Below are 25,527 nucleotides of genomic sequence, written 5' to 3' on the forward strand. Positions count from 1 at the left end.
CTCAAAATGGTGGTCCCTAATCCATCCTTTACACATTTCCAGGAAGGAAAGAAGCAAATGTAGCCTCTTGGAATAGATATGAAACTACTTACTGGTACATTGGATACGAATAATTGCTAGTTTCCCAAACCAGATAGCTTCAGAAACACTACACTTTTATTAAAAAATAAAAGATCCGATGCAGTACTGTTCCCATCCCTGTGTCCCCTCTTGATCACCCTGAAAATACACACTCAGGGCAAGAGAATGAACTCAGCAGGGCAGAGGAAGAAACATTTTGCTTTTAATGAAATATTCTTGTTGCAGACATGGCATCTGAGTGTCAATAATAATGTTACTGAAATGTTCAGAAACTGAATCAGATTACAAGAAGTTCAATATAACGAAATAATGGTATTTCTCTGTGACTGCAAATAAGTGTGCGGGAAGTCAGTAAAAGTTCAGTTAAAGAATCTCAGCCAAATTGTATTTCAGTAACCAAAGTATCATAAGTTGCTTTCTTTACTCTCAAAGGAACTTAAAAGTGGATCCGGGGCTTGAGTGTCTGTATTTCATGTGATCCTACAGTAGCATTGGCCTTGCTACCTTATTGAAAAACGATGGTACGGCTGCTTTTCTGGAGGATGCAGGGGAAGAATCCACAAAACACAACTAGATCCCTCATGCAGCATCTTGTTTTGCTGTTACCATTAAACATTAAACAAAGAAAGATTCCTTCCATTCTCTTCTTCCTTGCAGTGAAGAGATTGTGTTTTATAAATTCACGGGCAAGTACTAACTTTCTCTCCCTATCCTTCTCGAGGAACTAAGAACAGCACAAAACCCAACCCATGTTTTCTGTATAACATTTAGAATTGTGAGCTTTGTGGCTAAATGAGGATTTGAACGGATACCCCTTTTAAGTAGAATACACAAGATGATCTCATAGCTGGTTTTTTTTAAACTTTCTTAGTAGCCAAAGCTAGGCCATGTAACAATGCTGCAAGTGGAAAACAGTGTATCAAAGAAGTACATATCAGCACATGTTGAAATGGGAAATTCTAAACATTTGGAAAAAGAGTGTACCATGATAATGGTGTATAAAAATTATGCAGTATGCATAGAAAAAAGTACACTTAATATTAAATCGGGATTATCACCACTGCACAAGAAATGTGTACCACATGCTATGATTACTGCACTGAAATGGGTATGGATCTTTCTTGAGAGCCTTTATGTTCACAGATATTGTCTCAGTTCTCAGAACTGTCTCAGTTCACTATCTCAGGGCATCATATTTTGTCATCAATTTCTTCAACTGCTGGATTAGATAGAACCCATGGACATACAATTGGACTGCTTAAAGCTAGTATGAATAAGAGCTAAAAGTCCTGTGCTCGAGATACTTCTACTGACCTTTGCAATAAATTGCTTTGCCCTGCCCATACATTTAATCTAGTCCAGCAGTCTGATGAGATGAGCCAGCAAAACCTGGATGATAGCAAAATGCATTTTCTGTTTATTTTGCCCAGTATCTCAGTAATTGTTTGAATATATCAATGTAGTTTACAAACGATCAGTATGAAGATTTGTACTTTATCTATTTGTAGGATATTAGTTCCCAGAAACATTGTATAAAATGCACTTTTTATTAAAAAATTCCAGCATAACATAAAAATTGTTCACTGAAATTCCCCAACTATGTTTCCTACATCAAAATATAGAAAAGCTGAAAAACAGCTTGAGGTAAGATTTTAAAAATTCAAATGGCATTTTTAAAAAAATAGCTATACAGACATCCTAGTAACCTGGGAAGTTACCTACCATCAATATAAAGTATTATACTAAACATTTTCTCCAAATGAATTTTTTACAAAGTACAAAAGGCTAGCAACACAATGTATCACAAGACAGATTTAGTACAATACTGCACTTACTTAGCTCACGTACAAATGACATCTCAATTTTCTGCTTTGGATTAGCTGTTACTGCCTGTACTGGAACAGTTAACCTCAGTATTTGGCTGCCTTCCAGATGGTGAGTCAAGACCTGATACAGGAGAGGGCCTAACTGCCTGAATAACTCGCTGGGTATAAAACAAAATGTACGCCTGGGCCTTGCATACTTCTTCCATAGTGCACATGTTGAGCTTGGAATCATTGCAGTGTACCCAGAATCCTAGACAGAAAAACAGCAATTTAGTCATAGAAGTTAAATTGCTTTATTCTTAATTAAAATAGCAATAGAGGACATGATTACAGTTCAGAACATTTTACACAGGGATAGGTGTACATTTGGCTCTCTACATTTGCAGATTAATGTTTTAATAAATTTGATTATTCACCAATAACTGTACAGGCAGTCACCAAGTTACAAACAAGATAGGTTTTATAGGTTTTTTTGTAAGTGAGTCAAATATGTACATTTTAAGTGTAACTCCAGCCAAATGCATACATACATACGGGGGGGGGGGGGGGGGGGGGAGAGCGAGAGCGAGTGCTTTGGATAGAATATGGAAGAGTTAACACCCCTCTGGTGTTTGTTTTGCTGCCTTTTCCCCATGAAAAGCCCTTTTCCCATGAAAACTATTTCAGAACTGAATTTCCCTTCCTAGTGATAGATTTCTCTCACTTCCTGTTGTCTCACCCACGTATTTAACTATGAGTCATTTGTAAGCCGGATGTTTGTAACTCAGGGACTGCCTGTATTTCAGTATACTAGAGGGAACATTTGTAAAATGGCTGTAAGGAGGATTTTGTAGAGAGCACTCTGGACTGTCATTTGCTGCAATCTTATAAAATCTGCTGACTGAGCATGTCTGAAAAATTTGGAAGGACTGCTTTATGGGCAATTAAAATTAATCTGAAATGGTTAATGCCTCTGAGGCAAACTTAAAAGGCGGTTTTACATTTAAAATCCTTGTTTGTACCTCCATCTGAATTGTAGCAATAGGCAGTGTAATGTCCTGATCCAAATCCTTTTCCATGATGCATCACCACAGCAGACAAGTCATAGATAAAGCAGTCTGGAACAAGGGACTTCAGGGATTCTCTGCAGCAATAGGGCTCCATGTTTAGTATCTGACTGAAGGTGACATGTACACCAATCTTCTCACGGTGATTGCGTCCTGACCATCTTATAGGGGGAAAAAGTAAACTTAATAAAAACATTCTCAAAAGTTACCAGAGATTTAAAATTTTCAGGGATGTGATTGAAACCACAATCTCATGAACTAGAATCAGCACTGGAGTGGGTGGACAACTATGCAACACAATGTTCAGTGGAGGATACTAGAAGCGAAGTATTCCCTCTTGATTGGCTGTCTAACCTACCAATCCTGTAGGGAAATAATTTTATTTTCTTACTGAGATGTTTTTCATATGCTTAAAAAATCTGTTAACACTGTGCCTAAACTATCTTCTATGCGACAGCATTTGAAACACGTGAAGAGCAGCCATGTTCGCCTCTCACCTTTATTACCTGCCAAATGTCTCATTATGCTCTGCTACTGGTCAAGGAACATTGCCTGAAGCATGTTTTTGGTTTGATCACAACCATTTCCTGCTTCTTAGCAGGGGGTTGGATTGGATGGCCCATGAGGTCTCTTCCAACTCTACTGTTCTATGATTCTATAATAAATTTAGTGATTTATTCAAAGCATTTTCAAAATTAAAACTTGCTCTAATGCTTCTACAGATTTGTTGGGGGGGGGGATGGTACTATTCTCAAGATTTTTCAGGCAAAACTTTGCAAAATATGTTCCTTGAGCTGCTTTTTGCAGTCCACAATCCCACTCATCAGATCGCCATTTTTTCTGACAAAATGATTTTTATATCTCCAGATGCATCCATTTTACTTTTTAAATATATTAGAATGTCCCTTTATGCTATTTTAACATAAAAACCTTAATATTCAGGGTGCCGTCAGTAAATCTTCAGCAATAAATGTCATCTCTGAAGAGCAGAGTACTTATCACATGACCATCTAGCTGTCCACTCATTTCACCTATCACTCTTCCAATCATAGAATTTCAAACATAGGAAAAGCTGGTGATTTTACAATCTCTCAAGTTTTCTGGCCTAGAACCTTCTAGTTTCTGAAGCTCTTTCAGCTACTCAGTTTCTTACATAATGGCTTTCTTGGCTTTAGATCTTATGGTTTTGCCCTTTTACCTCATTCTCCTAGGCTTATCATTGTTTGAATCCAGACATCCCATTACACCATTGCTTCTCAAATATCTGATATGAGGGATCATAATTTTCCTACTGGTATGACAGCAAATGGTACCACACTTATATCCACTGGTTACAGATATTTTCCCGCCTGCCTTGGGACTAATCTCAGGTCCACAGTTTTATACTCACTCTCCATCTAATAATTATTCACTTAGCACATAAATTCATATCCAAAGCATACAGCCCAACCAAAGAGTTTTATGATACCATATTGTATGTACTCCATGATCTTTTCTAAAACTGTCATAATGGTTCTTTAATGCATTACTACATAGTGCACATATATTGAGCAGTACATATAATGAACACAGGATCTAGACGGAATGGAACTTTTTCGCTGGAATCTCAACCTAACTAAATGTAGGCAGTCCTCAAGTTACAAACATTTGACTTACAAATGACTCATAGTTAAGAACGGGGGTGAGACAACAGGAAGTAAGAGAAATCTATGCCTCTGAAGGGAACTTTAGTCCTGAAAAAGTTATCTTGGGGAAAAAGGTGTTTCCACTAAATCTTTACCACCAATCCTTGTTTCCAAAGCAACCTGATAAAATCAATTTATCACAGGGACAGGGTGAGGTGAAATCTTCTGAACAGGGACATAGACAGCAAAACAAATACCAGGGGCATTAACCCTTCCCTATATTATCCAAACCTGAAATATATATACAGTGTTCCCTCATTTATTGCGGGGGTTACGTTCCAGGACCACCCGCAATAAGTGAAAATCCGCGAAGTAGGGACACTATATTTTAATATTTATACCTTATTTTAGTAGTTATGTGGCCTTTCTCTCTCTCGCAAGCCTGTTTTGCACTGTAGTTGTTTTAGTTTGGTGAGGCGGGCAGCAATTTGGCAGAGAAGACTGTAAACCTGCCACTCCCAGGATTCCCGGGAGCCAGTGAAGCCTTCCTGGAAGAGGGGGTGGAGCGAGAATGCATGTGCGAAAGGCAGGCGCCACCGTGGCCTAGTTACTTTGTGTTGTTTAATTGGTTAGTTTAATAGATACCACTTTTGATTGGATAGCATTAAGGTCCAAGGCATTCTGAGAGTGCCTTGGACCACAACCCCCCCCCCCCCCCCCCCCCCCCCGGCGAAACAGCAAGGGAGCAAAAAGTGAACTACAAGGTAGTGAGGGAACACTGTAAATATTTGGCTGGAGTCACACTTTAAAAATGTACCCATTCCAACGTGCATACAAATTCAAATTAAGAACAAACTTACAGAACCCTATCTTGTTCATAACTTGGGGACTGCCTACATACAGATCTTCAAAACATTCAATAAGATTAGACTTTAATTGTTTTGTTCTCTTAATGTACTAAGAAATAGTTTATTGCCTTACCTGAACCGCTTAAGGTGTAACCGCAGAACTTGAGGTAGCTGGCATACCATAAGCTGTTTTTGTGCTTCTGAAAGTATAACGGGTTTAGATGAAAACTTTCTTCGCTTTGCTGTTACATGAAAAGGAAAAAAAATCCCTCGTTCAAATTCTCAATAGATCAAACTAACAGCAATTTAGGAAAATCCTGGGTAAAGAATCAGTTTAGCAGGTATTCGTTTTGGAACAATCCTGCAAATACTACTTCAATTAATAAAACATTCAAAATACAATTTGACTGCATAGTTCATACAATGGTGAAGTACTGTGACAATGGTCAGTATATTGATGTAACAGTTATACATTTTGACAGATTTTTTTCTTGAAACAAATATTACTTATGATGCAATTCCAAAATAATATTTATAACTGCCTCTTAAGACATTTACTACAAGATGTAGTTTTCCTGGGTATATTTTTAGGTTAAATGAAGTTTGCGTAACTAAAGCTAATTCACAGATTATGTATAAGTTTGATGCATGAGTACATACTGCATTTACTCACTGTTGCACTGATCACAGGCATATATCTTCCCTTCCAAGGCTTCTGTTTCTGTAAACTTGGCCAACATTTCTGTCAACATGCATGGATACTGACAGGTTGTCTCCTTCCCATTGCAGTGGTATCTTTCAGGAAATTCCAGTGAGAGATCCCAGAAGGGTTCAATAGTATTTGATTTATTATCACAAGCAAGACATGTTACCTGTCAAGGTAAACAATAATTACAACTGAATCTTCAATTTGCCACCCTGACTCTTTTCAAAACATCAAATAACATTTATATCCTGCTTTTCCTCCCATTCTTCCCTGTTCTGTCCTTAGGACAACATTGTTTAACGTTGGTTAGGAGGAAAAGAAACTTGAGAGCATGCTTGGCTACCATTTTTCTTAAAGTTTCTCCACTATTTTGTTGTTGTGTACATTCAAGGTGTTTCCAATTTATGGTGTCCCTATCATGGGGCTTTCTTGGGAGTTGTGAATACATTCTATGCCAAGTATGAGCAAAGTAAGGCCCGGGGGGTGAATGCAGCCCCCTGGACAATTACCTCAGGCTCTCCTCATTTTCCTTGTCCTCTTGGCATAAGGACATGGTGACCCACTACATCCTTATGCTGAAAAGACAAGGGAGAAAGGCATATAGCAGCTGAGAGCCCTCTGGAGTGCTCTCAGCCACCTCATATCTCGCCCTCCTTCCAGCTTAAGGATGGTGCGAGCGGCCACATTCTTATGCCAGGAGGACAGCTTCAAGGAAGATACCCTGCAGCTGAGAGCCTTCCAAAGCACTCTCAGCCACTGCCGGTCTCGCTCTCCTCCCAGCGTAATGCCAAGAGGACAGCTCAAAGATTGGGGGAGGAGGATAAGGGTGCGAGTCTTGCCTTTCTCCCAGCATAAGAATGGGGTGAGCAACCTCGTCCTTATGCCGGGAGGACAACCTGAGGATGACCCAGGCCCTGCCCCCTCCTGGCTCTGCCCTCTCCCGGGCCTTCCCCTTCCCAGGCCCACCACACCCAGCGTGTGGCCGGCCCCCCTCCATCCTGGCCCAGCCCGCAATGCGGCCCTAAGGCAAAAAAGATTTGCCCATGCCTGTTCTATGCTATCTGTTTGTATAATCCATTAATATAGTAAAATGCTCTTACTTTAAATTTAATTTATACAAACTTTAGGTTTTCCATAGGAAGATAAATGAAACATCAGGAAAGTGTGTGTTTCATAGCACAGTAGCCATTACTATTAACAAGTCAACTGTTTCATTACAGATGAGAAGTACTGATATGATTTCACAATTCTGAATGAAAAACTAGGGTACTTCAATGTAAACATATAGTGGAACTCCTAGCCTAGTTTTCTAACTATGTTACTGTGATACTGATAGTGAATTACATTGCCAGTGCAGGAAGGCCTGTTTGCCAGAACAGCTGGCAAAATCTTGTTCAACCTGCACATTACAACTGGTTTGTAAAAAATAATCACAAAAGCGTGTCATCCTGCAAGGATCTAATCCCTCTAAAAATAATTGTATTTGTATCATACATTTCAATATGGATTGATAAATTTTCTTCATGTTCTAATAATGTGTGAGGAAAGGGAGGAGGGGACCTACAACACCTTGGAGAAAAATAATCTCTGGGTTGCTGTGAGTTTTCCAGGTTGTATGGAGGAAAATGCTTCTGAAACATGGCCATACAGCCCAGAAAACTCACAGCAACCCAGTGATTCCAGCCATGAAAGCCTTCGACAACACAAAAATAATCTCATTTGCAGGACAAGATAGTAAGGCACAGATGGCTCAGCACATGGCCAGCTGCCACACACAAGTATTTCCTAGGTACCATATAATCCTGTCACCAATCTACAGTGTAGCTACCCAGAAAAGTGTGTAATATGCACAAATATTAGGAACAATATAATCTAACAAGCTCTTGTAACTATCTTTTTCATACATGTACATCAGGTTTGTGGCTTTCTTACAGGCAGATAGTGCTGCTTTCCTATAATGTTGCTGCTAGTTCAGGGTCTAAGGTCTCTGTATGATTTTTACAGTATTCCAGTGTGGCTCACAAAGGTCATGAGGCAAATGTCTTTGGTAACAGCCACCATTGAGGATCTGACATAAGTAGAAAGACACTGTGGATCTGTAAAAAATACAGTAACCCTGCTGTCTGTATTCCCCTGGTCTAGGAGGTCTGAGAGGAAGCCGCCACCACTGCAGCTCGGGAGAGGGAGGAGGACTTTTCTCTCCCTCTCCCTCTGGCTGGAAAATGCGGAGGAGGCAGCGGAGGGGGAAGCAGAGGCAGCCATGAGCACAGCAGTGGTGGCGGCTTCCTCTCGGGCCTCCTTGCAGCTCCACGCCCTCTTCTGCATGGAGCCTGCCCTGCCATCCGCTGCCTCAGAGCAGCTGGTGGGAGCCTTTGAGCTCCTCAGAGGTGAGAAATCTTCCATTGGAACTTCTTGGAACTTCCTCCGGAGCCTGCCTTCCTCCCTCGAGGCACCTTCCCCGCTATCCATCAGTTTTGGTTATCTGAGAATGGGCCTGCCCGTTATCTCGGATAACCGGAACTCTACTGTATTTCAAAGGCAAGGAATTCTACTACAAAAATGTTATTCAGTGATTATGTTTAGTTAAATGTGTATATTGCTTGAACTACCATAATGATAAGTGCTTCAAATAGTATTACCATAATCTAGAATTCAGTATGCCCGGACAAGTACAGTGTGGTTTTAATACATAGATCACAAATGGTTTATTCCAAAATATTGAAGTCAGTGGAGATATTCTGGAGCACATAAACTGGATAAAATGCCTTGAAATCATTTTAATCAATATTGCCATTTCTGGATAAAAATGACAGGAAAGTGATCAAATAAATTGTAGTTAAGAAGGGTGTATCAAGAAATTGTAATAAGCAAAACACACTTTCCTAAGCAACAAGTATCAGGCAGATGAATTAAGTATAGAGATTTTACTTAGTAAGAAACAGAAATGCTACAACAGCTGCAGGTCCTTAGTTTGCTGGCATGCATTATACAAACATCCCAATTCAGTGATGGAAATTTAAGTCAGCTTTGACCTGAAAATCCCCTCCTGTTCCAGCTCTCAGTTACTCTGGTATGTGTCTCAAGTCACAACAGGCTGAACTAAGTTGTGTAGTGTTGCAATACTGAAGAGTTGTAGTTTATCTTGCTTTTTTCCCCTGAATATAGTACAATTGTCTGATTATGTTCCTTACTTTTATCAGTACTTAAAACAAGTAATGTTTAGATCTTAACTAGGAAGGAAAGCTAGTCTACTGCTACTAATAAACTGTCACTCACTGAATCAAAAAGCCAAGACATAAGCTTCAGAAGATATTAATTTACAATTCTATATCATGCTCATCACATTGCTCTAATATGTTCATGTCACATGATAATGCTATTCCAAAGAATGACATAGATATTCCTGACTATAATCTTGCCTCTAACATCCAACATAATACTTTTAATCTTGAAAATAAAACTTTATTACCTTTCCTTTGAGAACACTCTTCCATATGTCATTCTCACTCTTGTTCATTTAATATTTTTAAAGTTATAAAGAGTTAAGCTATGATGTCCATATAATTACAGAAGGGACTGATTTAAAGCATAAAGCCTCAAATTCACTGATAAACTGAGATTAACATTTTAATTTATCTGGCCTTTTGAGGAACCCAGGTTACCGAAGTTGTTTTGTGCAGATCTTACATGCTCACTATCTTAGTATTCTTTTATTATTTTAATCAATTTTAGCACCTACTTCTCCATCTACGGATTAACTGATTTTTTAAAAAAAATACATCTTAAAGTACAGATGGGCATAGTGGGTGCATTAGGGATCAATAAATTAAATTAAAAATAGTTTCTCAGTACAATCACACTAAGAAAGCCAAAACTTTTCAGCTAGCAAAAAGTGCAATCACTTTAAAATATCTTGATAAATAAGAACATTTTGATTTCAAACATCAAATGAACTATAATGCCAATCATATCTCATTCAGAAAGATATTCTAGAATTAGAACATCACAGATCTTTCTTCTGTAAATGTGTAGTGCTTTTTTTCTAATATTGTGACTCTAAGAAGGGCGTCTCCAACAATATTAAGTCAGGAATGGTATGGAGACACGTTTTACATTTTAAAAGGATCATGGTAGTGGAAGACTGTCGAGAGTCCTTCACTGACAGCCAGTTCAAAATTTAGATCACTATGAAAAGGATCCAACATGGGACTACTACCCAGTGGCAAAAAACTGAAACTGGAAGGGATTGAAAGTCAGCTTCAGTTTCAACATGCCCTTGGGACTGTTTTGGCTAAACAAGAAACACAGGGTTTGTACATCCTTTATAGGAGAACCATTCTGTTCCCGCTTTGGCTTTCAAAATAAAATATTTTAGCTGGAAGTACAAGAAGATATGATGTGTTCAAAAATAGGTGGGGGTGAATGCAAACTACAGGCTACTTGCTCCCTAGCTATGACTGAGGTGGACCACCTTATTAGATACAAGGAAATAAATATGTTCAGCTTGTAAAGATAGTCTTACGCTGTATTGAATTTCCTCTAACTTGCTCTTTAAATTGGTGTGTAAGACTATTGCCAGAGCTTGAGAGACTACATTGTTCCCCTGTAGGGCCTTGTAAGTTTGCACCTCCACTACCAGGCCTCCAGAATCTTTTTTTTAAATCCCCTTAAGGGCAATTAACAAAACCTTTTGAAGAATAGTTGAAGTTTTCAGAAAACCTTCCAGTTTTCTTCTTCATTAAATAAAGAGTTACCCAGGATCTAAACACAGTCTGAGAGGGCAAGACCCTCCTGAATGGGTATGTGTATGTTTGGGGGGAGGCGAGGTATGGTATTTTTAACAAAACGTTTTTTAAGGTGGGATCTTGTGGGTGCCAAAAACTGCCAAAGGATCCACATAAAACCTCCAAGCCTTAATTACTTCTAATTCATTTGCTCACATTAATTTACTTCAATCTTTTACATTATTTCATAGCATTATTTCACTCACCATACCTGACTTAAAAGCTGCCCATGAAAAATGGTATTAACCACGTTCAAAACCTGCTTAATGAGTTTCCTTTGAGAAGTGGGAATGAGAGCTGGGCATTTTGTCCGAGCTGTCTCCAGTTCTTGCTGTACTTTATCCAAAAGTTCACAAAGAAATTCCTGAGCATCTTGTTGGGCATAACCACGAAACGCTGGGATTAGTCTCCATACCGAATGGAGCATGGCAAAAGGAGACACTAAAGCCCACTTGCCAGACCACATCACTTGAAACAAAGTATGCAGCTCATGACAAAGAGAGATGTACTTTGAGCTTGGCTCCTTTGGTTGAATAAGTTCCATATTTCTCCTGTTTGATGCTCCCCCACTTAAGCCTGATGCCACACTAGTTCGCCTTGCATAAGATTCCTTGCCTTTAATATGGCTTTTGTTCAAATGAAAAATAGAGCCAGGAGATGGAGGATGCTTAGAAGATGATCTTGTTTTGCCATTGGCTGCAGCTGCTAACAACTCTTGAGTTTGGTTCAAATCAAGCTTTAAAAAACATTCCCGAAATATGAGCAAGTGACTCAATACCTGAAGAATAGAATTCATATAGCACGTATTTCCCAAGTTTCGCAATCCTGTTACACCAGGAGTCATAGTAGGCCTTCTTTTCATTGGAGAGTCATTATTTTTTTTTAATTTTACTTCATCTGAGGTAGCTGTTACTTTCAGCTCTACAGGAGAGTCTACATTTTGTGACATTTTTAGTGCACAGCGTGGAATTTTTGAGGATTTTCTATTTTGATTCTGCAAACGAAAGCTCTTTCTTGGAGGCATTTTTTCCATTTCTTCCTTCAACTGCCGCTTTCGTTCTTCTCTTCTCTTCCTAGCATTAAGTCGTCTTTCTTCTGCCTCTTCTCTTAGCTTCTCTTCTTCCAAAACTCTTTTTCCATTTGGTGTCAGTTCAAACCAAGATCTAAACACTTTGCCCATTAATGCATGCCTTCTGTGCCACAGAGCTGTGAACATACGATCTTGATTACGAAGCACAGCTTGCGCATTATTATGCGAAAGATCATCACTTGAGCCCATTGATCGCAAAGTCCTGCCACTGCGAGTAGTACAGTCATAATTTTGACTCTTGATTGCACTTAATGTACTTCGCAAGAGTTTTAGGTCACCAGTTGCATTATCATTAAGAACATAGTCATCACAAAGGTAGCAGAAAACATACAGCTCATTCACTTCCAATGCCACTGGATGATTACTTTCTTGAAAGTGCTTTAGTGCATGTTCTTCAATATATCTTCCACAAGCAACATGTGAGCAACTGAGGCAGGCCCATACAGATTCTGTAGTATTGCAAACCATGCAATGCCATTTCTGAGGGTTCACAATGGAATGATCTTGGGCAAGTCGAAGACGTCCTACATGCTTACACTTATCCATTGTTAATACTTCAATGCTGTCAAAATTCTACAGAAACCAGTTTTCTAGTTCTTGCATTGTGACCTGAAAGAAAAAAAAACTGTTTTATTTTCTTTCATCTCACACTTTTCAAAACAGAACACATTAATTTTCTCATTAAGACCTGCCTCATATATCAGCGGATTTAACCACCCACAACTTTAAAGTATTTTTTTTAAAAAACCCAAAAATGATCTTGATTCTGCCATTGCATATAAAAAACATCATTTTACCATGCCATTATAATGGGACCTGAGCATCCAAAGATTTTGATATGCATGAGAAGCCTGGAACTAAACTGCAGCAGATATCAAGAGCCTATTGTAATTATATTCATTTTAAGCATTATCACAGTAAATTGTATCAAGTATTTTAATGGGAAAAGGCCATAATCAAATCCTTTTGGACAAATTGTTGGTTCTGACCTTTAAAGCCCTAAGTGGTTTGGGTCTAGGTTACCTACAGGAACGCCTTCTTCCGTACAATCTGCCCTGAACACTGAGGTCTTCTTGGGGGTGGTTACTCCAGCCTGCCAGAACTAATCAGGTGATTGTTACCTAGAGGACCTTTTTGTTGGCTGCCCAAAGAAGATTGTGGAATATCCTGCTGAAAGAGATCCGACAGCTAAATGAGCTGTTGAAATTTAAAACACATCTGAAGACCTATCTCTTCAGGCAGGCCTATCCAGCCAGTTTTAATCATGAATTTTAAACTTACTATATTTTAATCTTTGTTCTGTATATTTTAATATATGTATTTTGAAGAAAGATGTTTTAATGTGTATTTTATATAATGATTATGTGTTTTTTAACTATGTTGTAACCTGCCACGAGGAGAGGTGGGTATGAAAATTATATCTGAGCAAGCTTCAAATCTAAAATGTAGACATACAAAAAAAAGGTTATAGTGATTGTTAAATTCCATTTTAGAATTACCCAGATGGAACTCTTTTAATGTAGGCAGTTATATAATGCTGTTGCTACTCTGTGCCCTCAAGTTGTTTCTGAGTTATGGTGACCCTAAGGTGACCCTATCATGGGTCTTTCTTAGCAATATTTATTCAGAGAGGGGTTGCTTTTGTCTTCTTAAGGTAAAGGGTATAACTTGCACAGAATGAACTGGTGGATTTCCATGGCTGAGAAGCAATTTATTTACTTACTTACTTACTTACAGTAGAGTCTTACTTATCCAACATAAACGGGCTGGCAAAATGTTAGATAAGCGAATATGTTGGATAATAAGGAGAGATCAAGGAAAAGCCTATTACACATCAAATTAGGTTATGATTTTACAAATTAAGCACCAAAACATCATGTTATACAACAAATTTGACAGAAAAAGTAGTTCAGTACGCAGTAATGCTATGTAGTAATTACTATATTTACGAATTTAGCACCAAAATATCACGATGTATTGAAAACATTGACTACAAAAATGCGTTGGATAATCCAGAATGTTGGATAAGTGAGACTCTACTGTACTTCATTTTTACCCCACCTTTCTCAGCCCGAAGGGGACTCAAGGTGGCTTACAGATCCGGCAAAAATTCAATGCTGCATAGGTAAACAATAAAACACATTTCATCAAAATATAAACAATCTAAATATATAAGCAATTAAAACGCATATTTAATTTAAACCCTAGTTTTCAAAGTCATAAGCCAGTATGATAACACTTACAACATATTGTCTTTCAGGCACTTATATATAAATGGTCTTTTAAAATATCCGCCAGAGTTGTGATTTTTGCAAATTAAGCCATCTAAACTAAAGACTGCACATAAAGTATCAAATGCTTTCAAATGAGAATTGTTGCTCTCCTCCTTTATGCAACCTCTATTATAGAGGGATCTAAAGAAAGGCTTTTCCAAGACCGAACACAGAAAAAGTGTTAGAGGCCCTAAAATCTGGATGTCCAAAAAACCTGGAGATCTGAAGTTTGCCCATGCCTGAGCTAAAAAAAACTATAAGAGCTACAAGCAGGTTAGTAACAGAGTAAACAATGGTCTATTCCCAGCCTCATCATTTTCCAGCCTCAAACTGCAAAGTAAATGCAAAAACTATCCAGCAAGATGGTAACATGAACTGCCACTATCAGCAGAAATAGGTGTTTGTGGGGGGGGGACGGGGACGGGGACGGGGTCATTCATGCAGAAACAATGATTCACACAAATGGTATCTAGAAATAAGAATGGTTCTATTTCATATTCAACAGCAATCTTACACATCCTTTAGTCTTTTTGTAAGCATGTTTGATGTTACTCGGCAGATAAGGACTTACTATGGTGAAGTGCTTAGGGCCTTGGACTCACTGAGTTTAAGTATAACTGACACAATTCCTTACCCAAACTTGAACATTTGCCTTAGTTTACCTAGTAAAAATAATTTTAAAACAAAGCGTCCTAAGTTCTGTTTAATTAGCCATGCCCTAATTTTGAAGGCAATCCACTGAAAATTGCAAGGATGGGACACATAACATTGACTGTACCTGTTGTTGCTGTGTGCCTTCAAGTTATTTCCAACTTATGGTGACTAACCTAAAAATATCATGGTTTTTTTTCTTGGCAAGATTTATTTATTTATTTGCAACATTTATACTCCGCCCGTATCAACCGAGGGGACTCAGGGCGGCTTACAGAAATTGGCAAAATTTAATGCTCAAGAAACACAATCATAAATCAAAACTATACATATAGATCCGTTAATAATATTATTAAAATACATTATAAAACCTTATGTATGTATGTAATGTAAAAAAGATGTATTCAGTGGGGTTGTCTTTGCCTTTCTCTGAAGCTGAGAGTGAGTGGCTCACCCAAGATCACACAGTGGGTTTCCATGACCAAAAAATGCATGATGTAACCTAACTCTAGGATATTGCCCATACATGAACATGGGCAAACCCAAATTTTAGCCCATAGTGAACAGCAATGGGCCTAATTGCCCCTAATATCACCCAGAAGCTGCACAGGCTGCTATGTCAGAAGATCACTTCTGGCATTGATAAACATGGTAATGTTATGTCCAACTTCGGTGTATTCCATTCCCAAAAGAAGAGTAGTACATGCTTCCAGGAATTATTGGTCAAGACAACACATGGAACAACTTTTCTGTGTTGTCTGGCTCCAGTATTTATTGCCCAGAGATATTATAGTCTGAATCCGGAGGTGTGAGTTAATTATCATGGTAATACCTGTTAATAGGCTTTTTGTCTATGGACCTAAACTTATTTTTAAAAACGACTTAAGCAGTTAATTATCACTACATCTTATAATAGTAAGTTCACACAATCATTATGCATCATGTAAAACATTTATTTTCTCTGTCATTAGTTTCATTGAGTAACCCCCAAATTAATGTTGTATAAAGGAGAAGTTCGCTCACAATTTTCTTAGCCTCTCCCTGTGTCTCACTCTCTATAAATATTTTCTGTTAAATAAGGAGCCGCAAATCCTTTACTTCTCTCATAGGAAATGCATTTGCTCCAGAAAACATGCAAAAGGGGAACAAAACTACTAGTTAGTAATGTGATAAAAAAATTTTTTTACAATTAAGCAAAAATATATTCTACTGAGAATGAGAATACTCCACTCTTTACAAAATAAAAGATGACTACCCCACTCTTTAGAACCCTGTACATCAAAGTAGTTTCAAAATCCTTGAGTTAAATAGTCTGGCTTTACATTATTTCACCCCTCCTGCTCCTTTTCCAAGTCACCTTGTCGCTTTGAACACATGAAAGAGCAAAAAAGTGTTCATTTTATCTTTTTCTTCTAATTATCAGGAAATCCACATAAACCAAGTGCTGTAATTACATAGTTAAAATTTAGTAACAAGCAACCGGATTTTAACATGTCTTAGTAAGAAAATCACTAAATTAGTGCTGGGCAGCTGTCAAGACAATTCTAGTTCCAATTAGTATACATCAATATTTTAAACTATTGTACACATAGAGCAAGATTGCAAGGTATTTGTTAACAGTGTAATTCTATATCTCCTCGGAACCAGAATTGATAAAAAAAATCTATTAAAGGAAAGAATAGTAGAATCTTAAACTTTTTATTTTTAAAAAAATGTAAAATTAAGTAAAATACAAAATTTTGACTCTCATTTCAAAAAGACAGACAAAATGTAAATAAAAATGTGCTAACTGAACAAAAGCAAACATAAACGGGGATTTCTTGGAAGATTTTGCTCAGAGGGATTTTGCCCTTGCCTTCCGCCAAGGCTGAGGGTATGAGTTGCCCAAGGTCATCCAATCGAGGAAAATCAACGCAGTTCCAGATATAATACAGGTATATAAGTTAAGAAATCAGGTGTGTTCCTGAGCACAGATGTACTTCTGTAACAGAGAATTTGGTAACAAAGTAGAAATGTAACACAAAGGATAAGTTTCCTGCACTGCAAAAAACAAAACAAAACAAAAATACAACAACAAACAAGGGCAGATGGGGCGTGTTCAGCATGTTTCAGTAACATTTTATTCAAAACTAACCATTTGCACATGTGTTAGCTTGCATTGATAAACAGAAACCTTGCATTAATAAAACAAAAACAACCTGAACACTACACAGCTCACTTGAAGGTTTCTTTCAAGATTCATACACGAATGACTTTTCCCCTTTCATCTGCTCAACTTTTCTTATACAACTGTAGGTTCAACTACACCAGAAACCTATTTTTTCCAGCTTAAATTTTATGGCACTGTTTACTACAGACATACTGCTACAACCTGATACCTTGTGTCTCTCGGCCCTCCTTCACCATTTTCCCAATGCTGCTAAAAATCATCAAGCAAGATAGGGAAAAGAGAGGCTTGACTAATGTAAAAAAGAAGCTTTGAAAAAGAAACTTATTTTTCAGAGGCTCTGTTAACAGAGATAAACCTGTACAACCAAAGAAACAATAATTCCTGGCCATGCCATTCAGAACATAGTCCTCTTTAAATACAAACAAGTGAATCAGTTTATTACTGGACATTTGGTGTGGAGAACAGCAAAGCATTAATATTTGCTACTCCTTATATCAGACGGTGGTTTGCAACCCGCATGAACGTCTTTAGCCCACTCTCCTACAATCTGAATATGTACACAATCTTTCTATTGTGTGCACACTGCTCAGGCAGGTTGTAATAATAAATCAATGGGCAAAATTCAGTAACAGAATTGGCACATCAGCAAGAAAAGTAATAAGAATTCCCTTTTTCTATGATGCTTCTCTTGAAAGGATGCTAAACCAGGGGTGCCCATTGTTGCAAGTCCTGCTGCAACAGTTCTTTTCCCACTTGAAATAATCCTTGTGATTGTAGCTTTAGTGATTGCTTATTTATCTGAAGGAAAGTTTGCAGGTCTACAGGGAAGAAACAGAGTTACAATGCCCAACAAACACTGAATAAATCAAAAGGAGAGAAACACTGGCAAAGTAATTACATCAAGGTCCAAATCCCCCAATCACCCATGACGCTCACTGAGTGACCATGGTCCAAAAATTTTTTGACCTACCTCACAAGGGTTTTTTTTATTCAAACAAAAAAGAACACTGGAATTATATACACCACTGTGATCTCTCCCTAAATGAAGACCGGGATAAAAACAGAAAATGAAGAGTGGGATAAAACTAGAGTAAAATTTAAAACATTTTTGGCACAAGATAGGCCAGTGGCTTTCATGAATTTATCACAATGCAGAAAGCCACTTTAATATGAGCTCCTTTCTTCCGCCCTTCACCCATTTTGCTTTATCTACGAAAATAACAAACTCAAACTGGTAATGCATTTCATGACCTTTGAGATGGTGTAATAAAAGTATTATATGGATTTTAGCATTGTGTTTTGAAATGTACTGAAGAGAGCTAAAGTATAGATCAGCCTAAAATGTATCTATTAATACTCCTTTCATATTTTTTTTGTTAAATGAAAGCCATACCTAGAGGTCATCAGTACATTTAAAAGCCACTGATTCTGGAAAATCACTCCTAACACAATACTTTCTTGTTCTATTAAAGCTAAATGGGAGGAGTAGCAATTACTCCTTGTTTCTATCTACCAAGCAGAACAATTCTTACAAGTTTTATAAGATTTTACCAGGGCTTTTCATTGAAAACAGGAACACCCTGCAGTCTGTGGGGTTTTTATTTGGAAGTCCAGTGTTTTTAATACCAAGGAAGCTGTCCTGACCCTAACCAGTGGCTGTCATTGGTAATGAACTGGATGAGAGCAAACAAATTAAAACTTAATCCAGACAAGATAGAGGTACTCCTGGTCAGTCAAAAGGTAGGTCAGGGAATAGCGATCCAGTCCATGCTGGGCGAGATTACACTCCTCCTGAAGACACAGGTTTGCGGTTTGGGTGTCCTCCTGGACTTGGCATTGAATCTAGAGGCCCAGATGTCAGCGGTGGCCAAGAGTGCCTTTGCACAATTCAAACTTATGCGCCAACTGTGCCAGTTCCTTGAAAAGCTGGATCTGGTCACCGTGGTAAATGCCTTAATTACATCCCCTCTGAATTACTGTACGTGGGGCTGCCTCTGAAGAGTTCTCGGAAACTTCAGCTAGTCCAAAGAGCTGCAGCCAGATTGCTAAATGGGGCTGGCTACAGGGAGCACACAACCCCCCTGTTGCAGCAGCTCCACTGGCTGCCAGTTTGTTTCCCGACACAACTCAAATTGCTGGTTGACTTTTTAAGTCCTAGACGGTTCAGGTCCAGGCTATTTGGCATCCCCTTGTATGAATCTGCCCAGGCCCTGAAATCTTCAAGAAAGGCTCTTCTCTCAGTCCCACCTCCACCTCAAGCTTGGTTGATGGGAACGAGAGAGCGTGCCTTCTTGGTGGCTGCTCCTTGACTCTGGAACTCCCTGCCGAGGGAAGCCAGAATGGCCCCCTTTCTGATATCTTTCCGACAGCAGGCTAAAACCTTTTTATTCAGACAGGCTTGTAAAGAAGGCTTTTAAGATAAATTCAGGGGGTGCTGTGGTTTTTATCTTTGAATATGTTTTAATTATTTTAAAGGTGATTTTTAAAATACTGTTTATATTTAATTCTGTTTTAATATTTGCATGTTTGTGTCTCTTTTAATTGTATGCTAATGCTTTTATGTTTAGGCGTTTTTGAGTCTCCTTCAGGAGAAATAAAGTGGTGTAAAAATATAATACTAATAATATGATGGGACACCATGCCTCAAGATTATTCAAACTATCCTCTGTACTTTCCACCAAATGACCTTATTTCTGAACTCTAAGTGGGCTGTACCGCTGCAAGCCTACATGCCTATGTGTGATAGTGGCATAAAGGAAGGAGAAGTACATCCTGTAACAAAATGTTGCAGTATAGAACATTTCCTGCTCAGGATTCAAAACACTGAATTCTATTTCTCTTTGTGGTTTTCCAGTCTACCTCACTCATTCAGTGACCACTGCACATGGTCAGATTTAATGGGGCTTTAGGTGTTCCCCTTTGGATTCCCCCTAAATATTTGTTGAAGTTCTGCAAAACAAACAAACAAGCAAGCACTTTAGCTTAAACTTGCTACTGGCAGGTAGGTGCTTTGTAAGTGGCATGGCAACAAACTTAGCAGTATTTTACATTCCAAAGTTTTTATTGAACGCATTCCACCTGATTCTCACTATCCTTATATCATAAAGGTCCTATCTGCCACAATAAATTAAATTATTATCTGCCTTTCTCAAAGAACATAATCAAAAACTCTCTTAATAAGATATAGTTTGTGTTGCTATTCTCCACATAGTATGTAAATTCTGTTTTGTTTTCTGTGAATATAGAGAATGCATTCAACTGCTAGAAATAATGGCTTCGCTTTTTAAATATACTGTTTTGTTCCATTCCCATTTACATTTAATTGCAGCTCCTTGCTGACCTATTAGCAAAGCTGCTAGGCCATATTGTCTGATAGATTTCTCTCCCCTATACCTTTTGAAATTCCCTCAATGAGATTTATGCACAGGAACCCCAAGGAATGGTTTTGCCTCATTGTCAGTTACTCAGACACAACAAAAGAATTCAAGTGTGGGGCCTAAAGGCTGCACTTGGCTGCTTATCCCCAGAATTCCCCAATATTAGAAAATAAACATATCCAAACATCTCAAAATTCACACATTTAAGAAACATCTCCTGTGTAATCATTTTGGTCCTGGACACATTTACTTGTTGTGAGGCACATTTATTTCAATGGCTCTTAGTTACAAGCAATTTGGGAACACAACCTGCAGGTGCTGTGATCACTTAAAACATTTACTGGGATAATTTAAGAAACAGTAAGAAGCCACACTTTTCTTATTTTTCCAGTCTGTGTTTGTCAGTAATCTATTTGCATAAAGATCAATCAGTCAGGAATAAGCAGATGTCAACATCCAAAATAACTAAGTGTATGGGGGAAGGCATGTTTTCAAAGGAAATGGTATAGGCTATTTGATTATTTTAAATGTTTTAAGGGATTTTAAAATGACTGGCTGTTTAATTTTGTTTTAATATTTGTATGTTTTCAAAAGAAGTGGTGTAGGATATTTGATTATTTCAAATTGTATAATGAATTGTAAAATGACTGGTCATTTAATTCTGTATTTGTACTGTGTGGGTTTTAATTTTTTAAATGTTGTGAGCGGCTTTGTGTTCGAATCAAGGGATACAAATACACTGAATAACTAATAACCTAATGAATATATTGATTACACAGCACAACTACATTTTCTTGGTGTCTTGGTTTTCAGGCCTGATCCTGGAGTTATTTGGGATGCTGATTCAGAACATTTCATTGAATAGACTGAATCAGGTTTCTTGGGGCCCATCCAGACATGCCCTATATTCCAGGATCTGATCCCTGGTTTTCTGTTTATCCCAGATTATCTGGCAGTGTGGACTCACATAATCAAGTTTAAAACAGAAAACCTGGGATCAGATCCTGGGATATAGGGCCTGTTTGGAGGGGCCCTTAGATATGGTTGTCGTGGAGCCCTTCCACACAGCCATATAACCCAGAATATCAAGGCAGAATAATGCACAATATCTGCTTTGAACAGGTTTATTAGAGTCCACACTGCCATACATCCCAGTTTCCTCTGGGTGAGCAGATGAAACGTGATATATGTTCTGTAGTAGTGCCCTTTTTGGAATCAGGCCAAATATGTCCATAAACAGGGCTAACTGTTGAGGCAGCGAAAGGAGCACTGCCCAGTGCAAAGATTCCGCCCAGGGCCCATCCACACGGCCATATAACCCAGAATATCAAGGCAGAAAATCTCACAATATCTGCTTTGAACTGGTTTATCTGAGGCCCCTTCCACACAGATGAATAAGATCCCATATTATCTGCTTTGAACTGGGAGATATGGCAGTGTGGACTCAGATAACCCAGTTCAAGGCAGGTATTGTGGGTTATTCTGCCTTGATATTCTGGATTACATGGCTGTGTGGAAGGGCCCTGAGACCCCTTCCACACAACTGTATAAATCCCACATTATCTGTCTTGAACTGGGATATATGGCAGTATGGACTCAGATAACCCAGTTCAAAGCAGGTATTGTGGGTTGTTCTGCCTTGATATTCTGGATTAAGGCTGTGTGGAAGGGCCCTAAATTATCTCAGGCCCCTTCCACACTGCTGTATAAATCCCACATTATCTGCTTTGAACTGGGATATATGGCAATGTGGACTCAGGGCCCTTCCACATAGCCACATACCCCAGAATATGAAGGCAGAAAATCCCATATCTGCTTTGAACTGGATTATCCGAGGCCTCTTCCACACAGCTGAATAAAACCCCACATTATCTGCTCTGAACTGGGATATATGGCAATGTGGACTCAGATAACCCAGTACAAAGCAGGTATTGAGTTTTTGTCTTAATATTCTGGGATATAGAGCTGTGTTGAAGGACCCTTAATTATCTGAGTCCACACTGCCATATATCCCAGTTCAGAGCAGATAATGTGGTGTTTTATTCAGCTGTGTGGAAGGGCCCTGAGGTAGCAAAAGGAGTGTTGTCCATGCTGTGTAATGATTCATCCCAGGCCCCTTCCACACAGCTGAATAAAATCCCACATTATCTGCTTTGAACTGGGATATATAGCAGTGTGATCTCAGATAACCCAGTTCAAAGCAGATATTCTGGGATGTAGGGCTGTGTGGAAGGGCCCCCAGCAACTTCAATCTTCCCCAATCAAACTTGCTCCAGAAGCAACAAGTGCCTTCCTTTTTGTGTGGCTAGGATCCCACCTCTTGACCACAAACCCAATTCCACAAGAAACCCTTTCCAACTTCACCAAGTTTGCAGAAAGGCACCTTTTTTTTGGGGGGGGGGGGGGGACTTTTAAAACCCTTCCTTCCTATCCAACCACCTCAGCCTGGCTTTATATTTTATGGAGGCCGACCATGAAGGAGAGTTGCCCTCCACGTGAGCCCTCAGTTTGAAGAGACTTGTGTGAAAGAGGTAAATACTAATAATAACAAGCTACTTCTTTGCCCCAACTTCACTTCAAGGGAGGGAGGGAGGAAGATCCGGTCCCAGAGCATCCATGGTGGCGCCTCTTGAGTAAAACGCCCTTCTTCTTGACTGAGCCCTTCCTCGTTCTTGACTGAGACAAGAAAGAGGAGAGTTTGCCTCGCCTGAGAGGGAGGAAATCCCGGCTTTCTGCGAAGAGCGCCAAAACTGAACTCTCGGGAGCGGAGGGACCGCACTGGGAAGTCCGTCACGGGCTCCCCTCCCGAGTCGGCGCAGCAGGCCTCTCTCCTTTAGGGAAATGTTCCCCCTCGTTCTCCTCATACCTCCCCACGCAGCAGCAGCAGCAGCCCTCGTCGTTTCCCTCAGCAGCCCCGCCGCCGCCTCCGTTCGCTCGCTCGCAGCAGCCGCCGCCATCTTGGACGCCTTTGCGGCCGGGGCCTAGGCCTCCGCCTCCTCCTCAGAAACCGCCCCCTTGGTACAAGTAGCAGCAGCAGCAGCGTCAGGGCCGCTCCCTCGCGGTATCGCCCTTCCCCTCCCTCCTGTGCTCGAAAAGTGCCTTCTACACCTCACAGGGATCGATCGCCCTGAGGGCCTTTTATGACATGTTAACACACAGTGTGGCTCAGGAGGCAAAGTTTGCGCACACAGAGCCGTCACAAAGCAAAGGCGCCCCTGTCCCAGCCAGCCATGTGGAGTGGACACTTCTCAGATGTTGTGGAGTCTGTTGTGTCCCGTCCAGGCCCCATCTCAATGCAGTTCGAAGCTTTGTTTTTATTCTTCCCACTCGGTGACTTCATGGACCGGCCCACGTCAGAGCTCCCTGTCGGCCGTCGACACCCTCAGCTCCTTCAAGGACATGCCAGTCGCTTCAAGGATACCGAGCCATCCACCTTGTCCTTGGTTGTCCCCTCTTCCCTTTTCCTTCCATTTTCTCCAGCATCATAATCTTCTCGGAGCTTTCCTGTCTTCTCATTATGTGGCCAAAGTTTCCAAGATAGGCAGCCCTATATTCCAGGATCTGGTCCCAGATCAGGCATGGGCAAACTTCAACCCTCCAGATGTTTTGGACTTCAATTCCCACCATTCCTCACAACCTCAAACCTTTCCTTTTTCCCCTCGCCACATATGTCCAAAACACCTGGAGGGAGGGCCCAAATTGGCCCATGCCTGACCAGATTATCTGCTTTGATCTGGGATAAACAGATTATCTGAGACCAAATCCTGGGATATAGGGCAGTGTAGGCAAACCTGCAGCCAATGTTCAAACCACCCCTAAAATAGCTCAGGTTAAAAAAACCTGGTTAACCAAACCCCCCTGCCTAGTATGTTGTTTATTCATTCAGTCGCTTCTGACTCTTTGTGACCTCATGGACCAGGCCATGCCAGAGCTCCCTGTCTGCCCGTTGCCACCCCCAGCTCCTTCAAGGTCAAGCCAGTCACTTCCAGGATAGCATCCATCCATTTTGCTCTTAGTTGGCTCCTCTTCCTTTTCCTTTCATTTCCCCCAGCATCATTCTCTTCTCCAAGCTTTCCTGTCTTCTCGTTATGTGGCCAAAGTATTTTATCTTTGCCTCTAATATCCTTCCTTCCAGTGAGCAGTCAGGCATTATTTCCTGGAGTATGGACTGGTTGGATCTGCTTGCGGTCCAAGGGACTCTCAGAATTTTCCTCCAACACCACAGTTCAAGCGTCTATTTTCCCTCACTCAGCCTTTCTTATGGCCCAGCTTTTGCATCCATAGGTTACTACAGGGAATACCATTACTTTCACTATGCGGACCTTCATTGCCAGTGTGATGTCTCTACTCTTCACTATTTTATCGAGATCGGTCATTGCTCTCCTCCCAAGAAGTGAACGACTTCTAATTTCCTGGCTGCAGTCTGCATCTGCAGTAATCTTCACACCTAGAAATACAAAGTCTATCACTGCCTCCACATTTTTCCCTCTATTTACCAGTTATCAATCAGTCTGGTTGCCAGCATTTTGGTTTTTTTGATGTTTAATTGCAACCCAGCTTCTGCACTTTCTTCTTTCACCTTGATGATAAAGCTCCTCAGCTTCTCGCTTTCAACCATCAAAGCCATCAGATTTCACCTGTAATCCAGGTCAATTTCTACCCCCCCCCCCCCCTCCAGCTACCACATTTTGGCAGCTTCCACTATGTCAGCTATTGCAATGTAAATTGGTAGAAAGGTAGATCATGATAGTGTGAATAATCTAAATTGGGTTAAGATGGTGCTTGTAGTAAAGGCGGTTATCAGAAGCTTAGTATATTGGTTATTAAACTATTTGTGTGATGGAAAAATGCAATAGAAGTCTTCAATAGACATCAAAAAACAGTATCGGCTTGGCTGAAAACTTCTTGTTAATTCACAGTGGAAAATGTTTTGATGTTAAAGGAAATAAGAAAGTAGAAGGAAACAAAAAGAAACTTCTGCCAGTTGTGGAAACTAGTGTTCTTATTGGCCGAAAAGAACTTGTTTAAAGAAGGAGCAATGATTCAGGAC

At 39.7% G+C, this 25,527-nt stretch overlaps 1 protein-coding gene across 3 annotated transcripts; it reads right to left on the reverse strand.

Annotated features, from left to right (window-relative positions):
* Window positions 1-1,609: 1,609 nt before the first annotated feature.
* Window positions 1,610-23,609, reverse strand: usp44 (ubiquitin specific peptidase 44). Of its 3 annotated transcripts, none has more exons than XM_003221070.4 (6): window positions 23,344-23,608; window positions 11,128-12,615; window positions 6,100-6,298; window positions 5,560-5,626; window positions 2,909-3,114; window positions 1,610-2,157 (listed from the first exon to the last, which is right to left on the reverse strand). In XM_003221070.4, exons 2-6 carry the CDS (start codon window positions 12,550-12,552, stop codon window positions 1,958-1,960), a joined length of 2,097 nt encoding a protein of 698 aa, XP_003221118.1. In that variant the 5' UTR covers window positions 12,553-12,615; window positions 23,344-23,608; the 3' UTR covers window positions 1,610-1,957. The 3 variants fall into 3 exon arrangements, with proteins under 3 accessions (XP_003221118.1, XP_008109051.1, XP_008109052.1); XM_008110844.3 differs by having other exon boundaries at window positions 5,560-5,668; window positions 23,344-23,603; XM_008110845.3 differs by lacking the exon at window positions 2,909-3,114 and having other exon boundaries at window positions 1,999-2,157; window positions 5,560-5,668; window positions 23,344-23,609.
* Window positions 23,610-25,527: the final 1,918 nt, after the last annotated feature.

This window comes from Anolis carolinensis, chromosome 5 (genome assembly GCF_035594765.1).
Source record: "Anolis carolinensis isolate JA03-04 chromosome 5, rAnoCar3.1.pri, whole genome shotgun sequence".
NCBI lineage: Eukaryota > Metazoa > Chordata > Lepidosauria > Squamata > Dactyloidae > Anolis > Anolis carolinensis.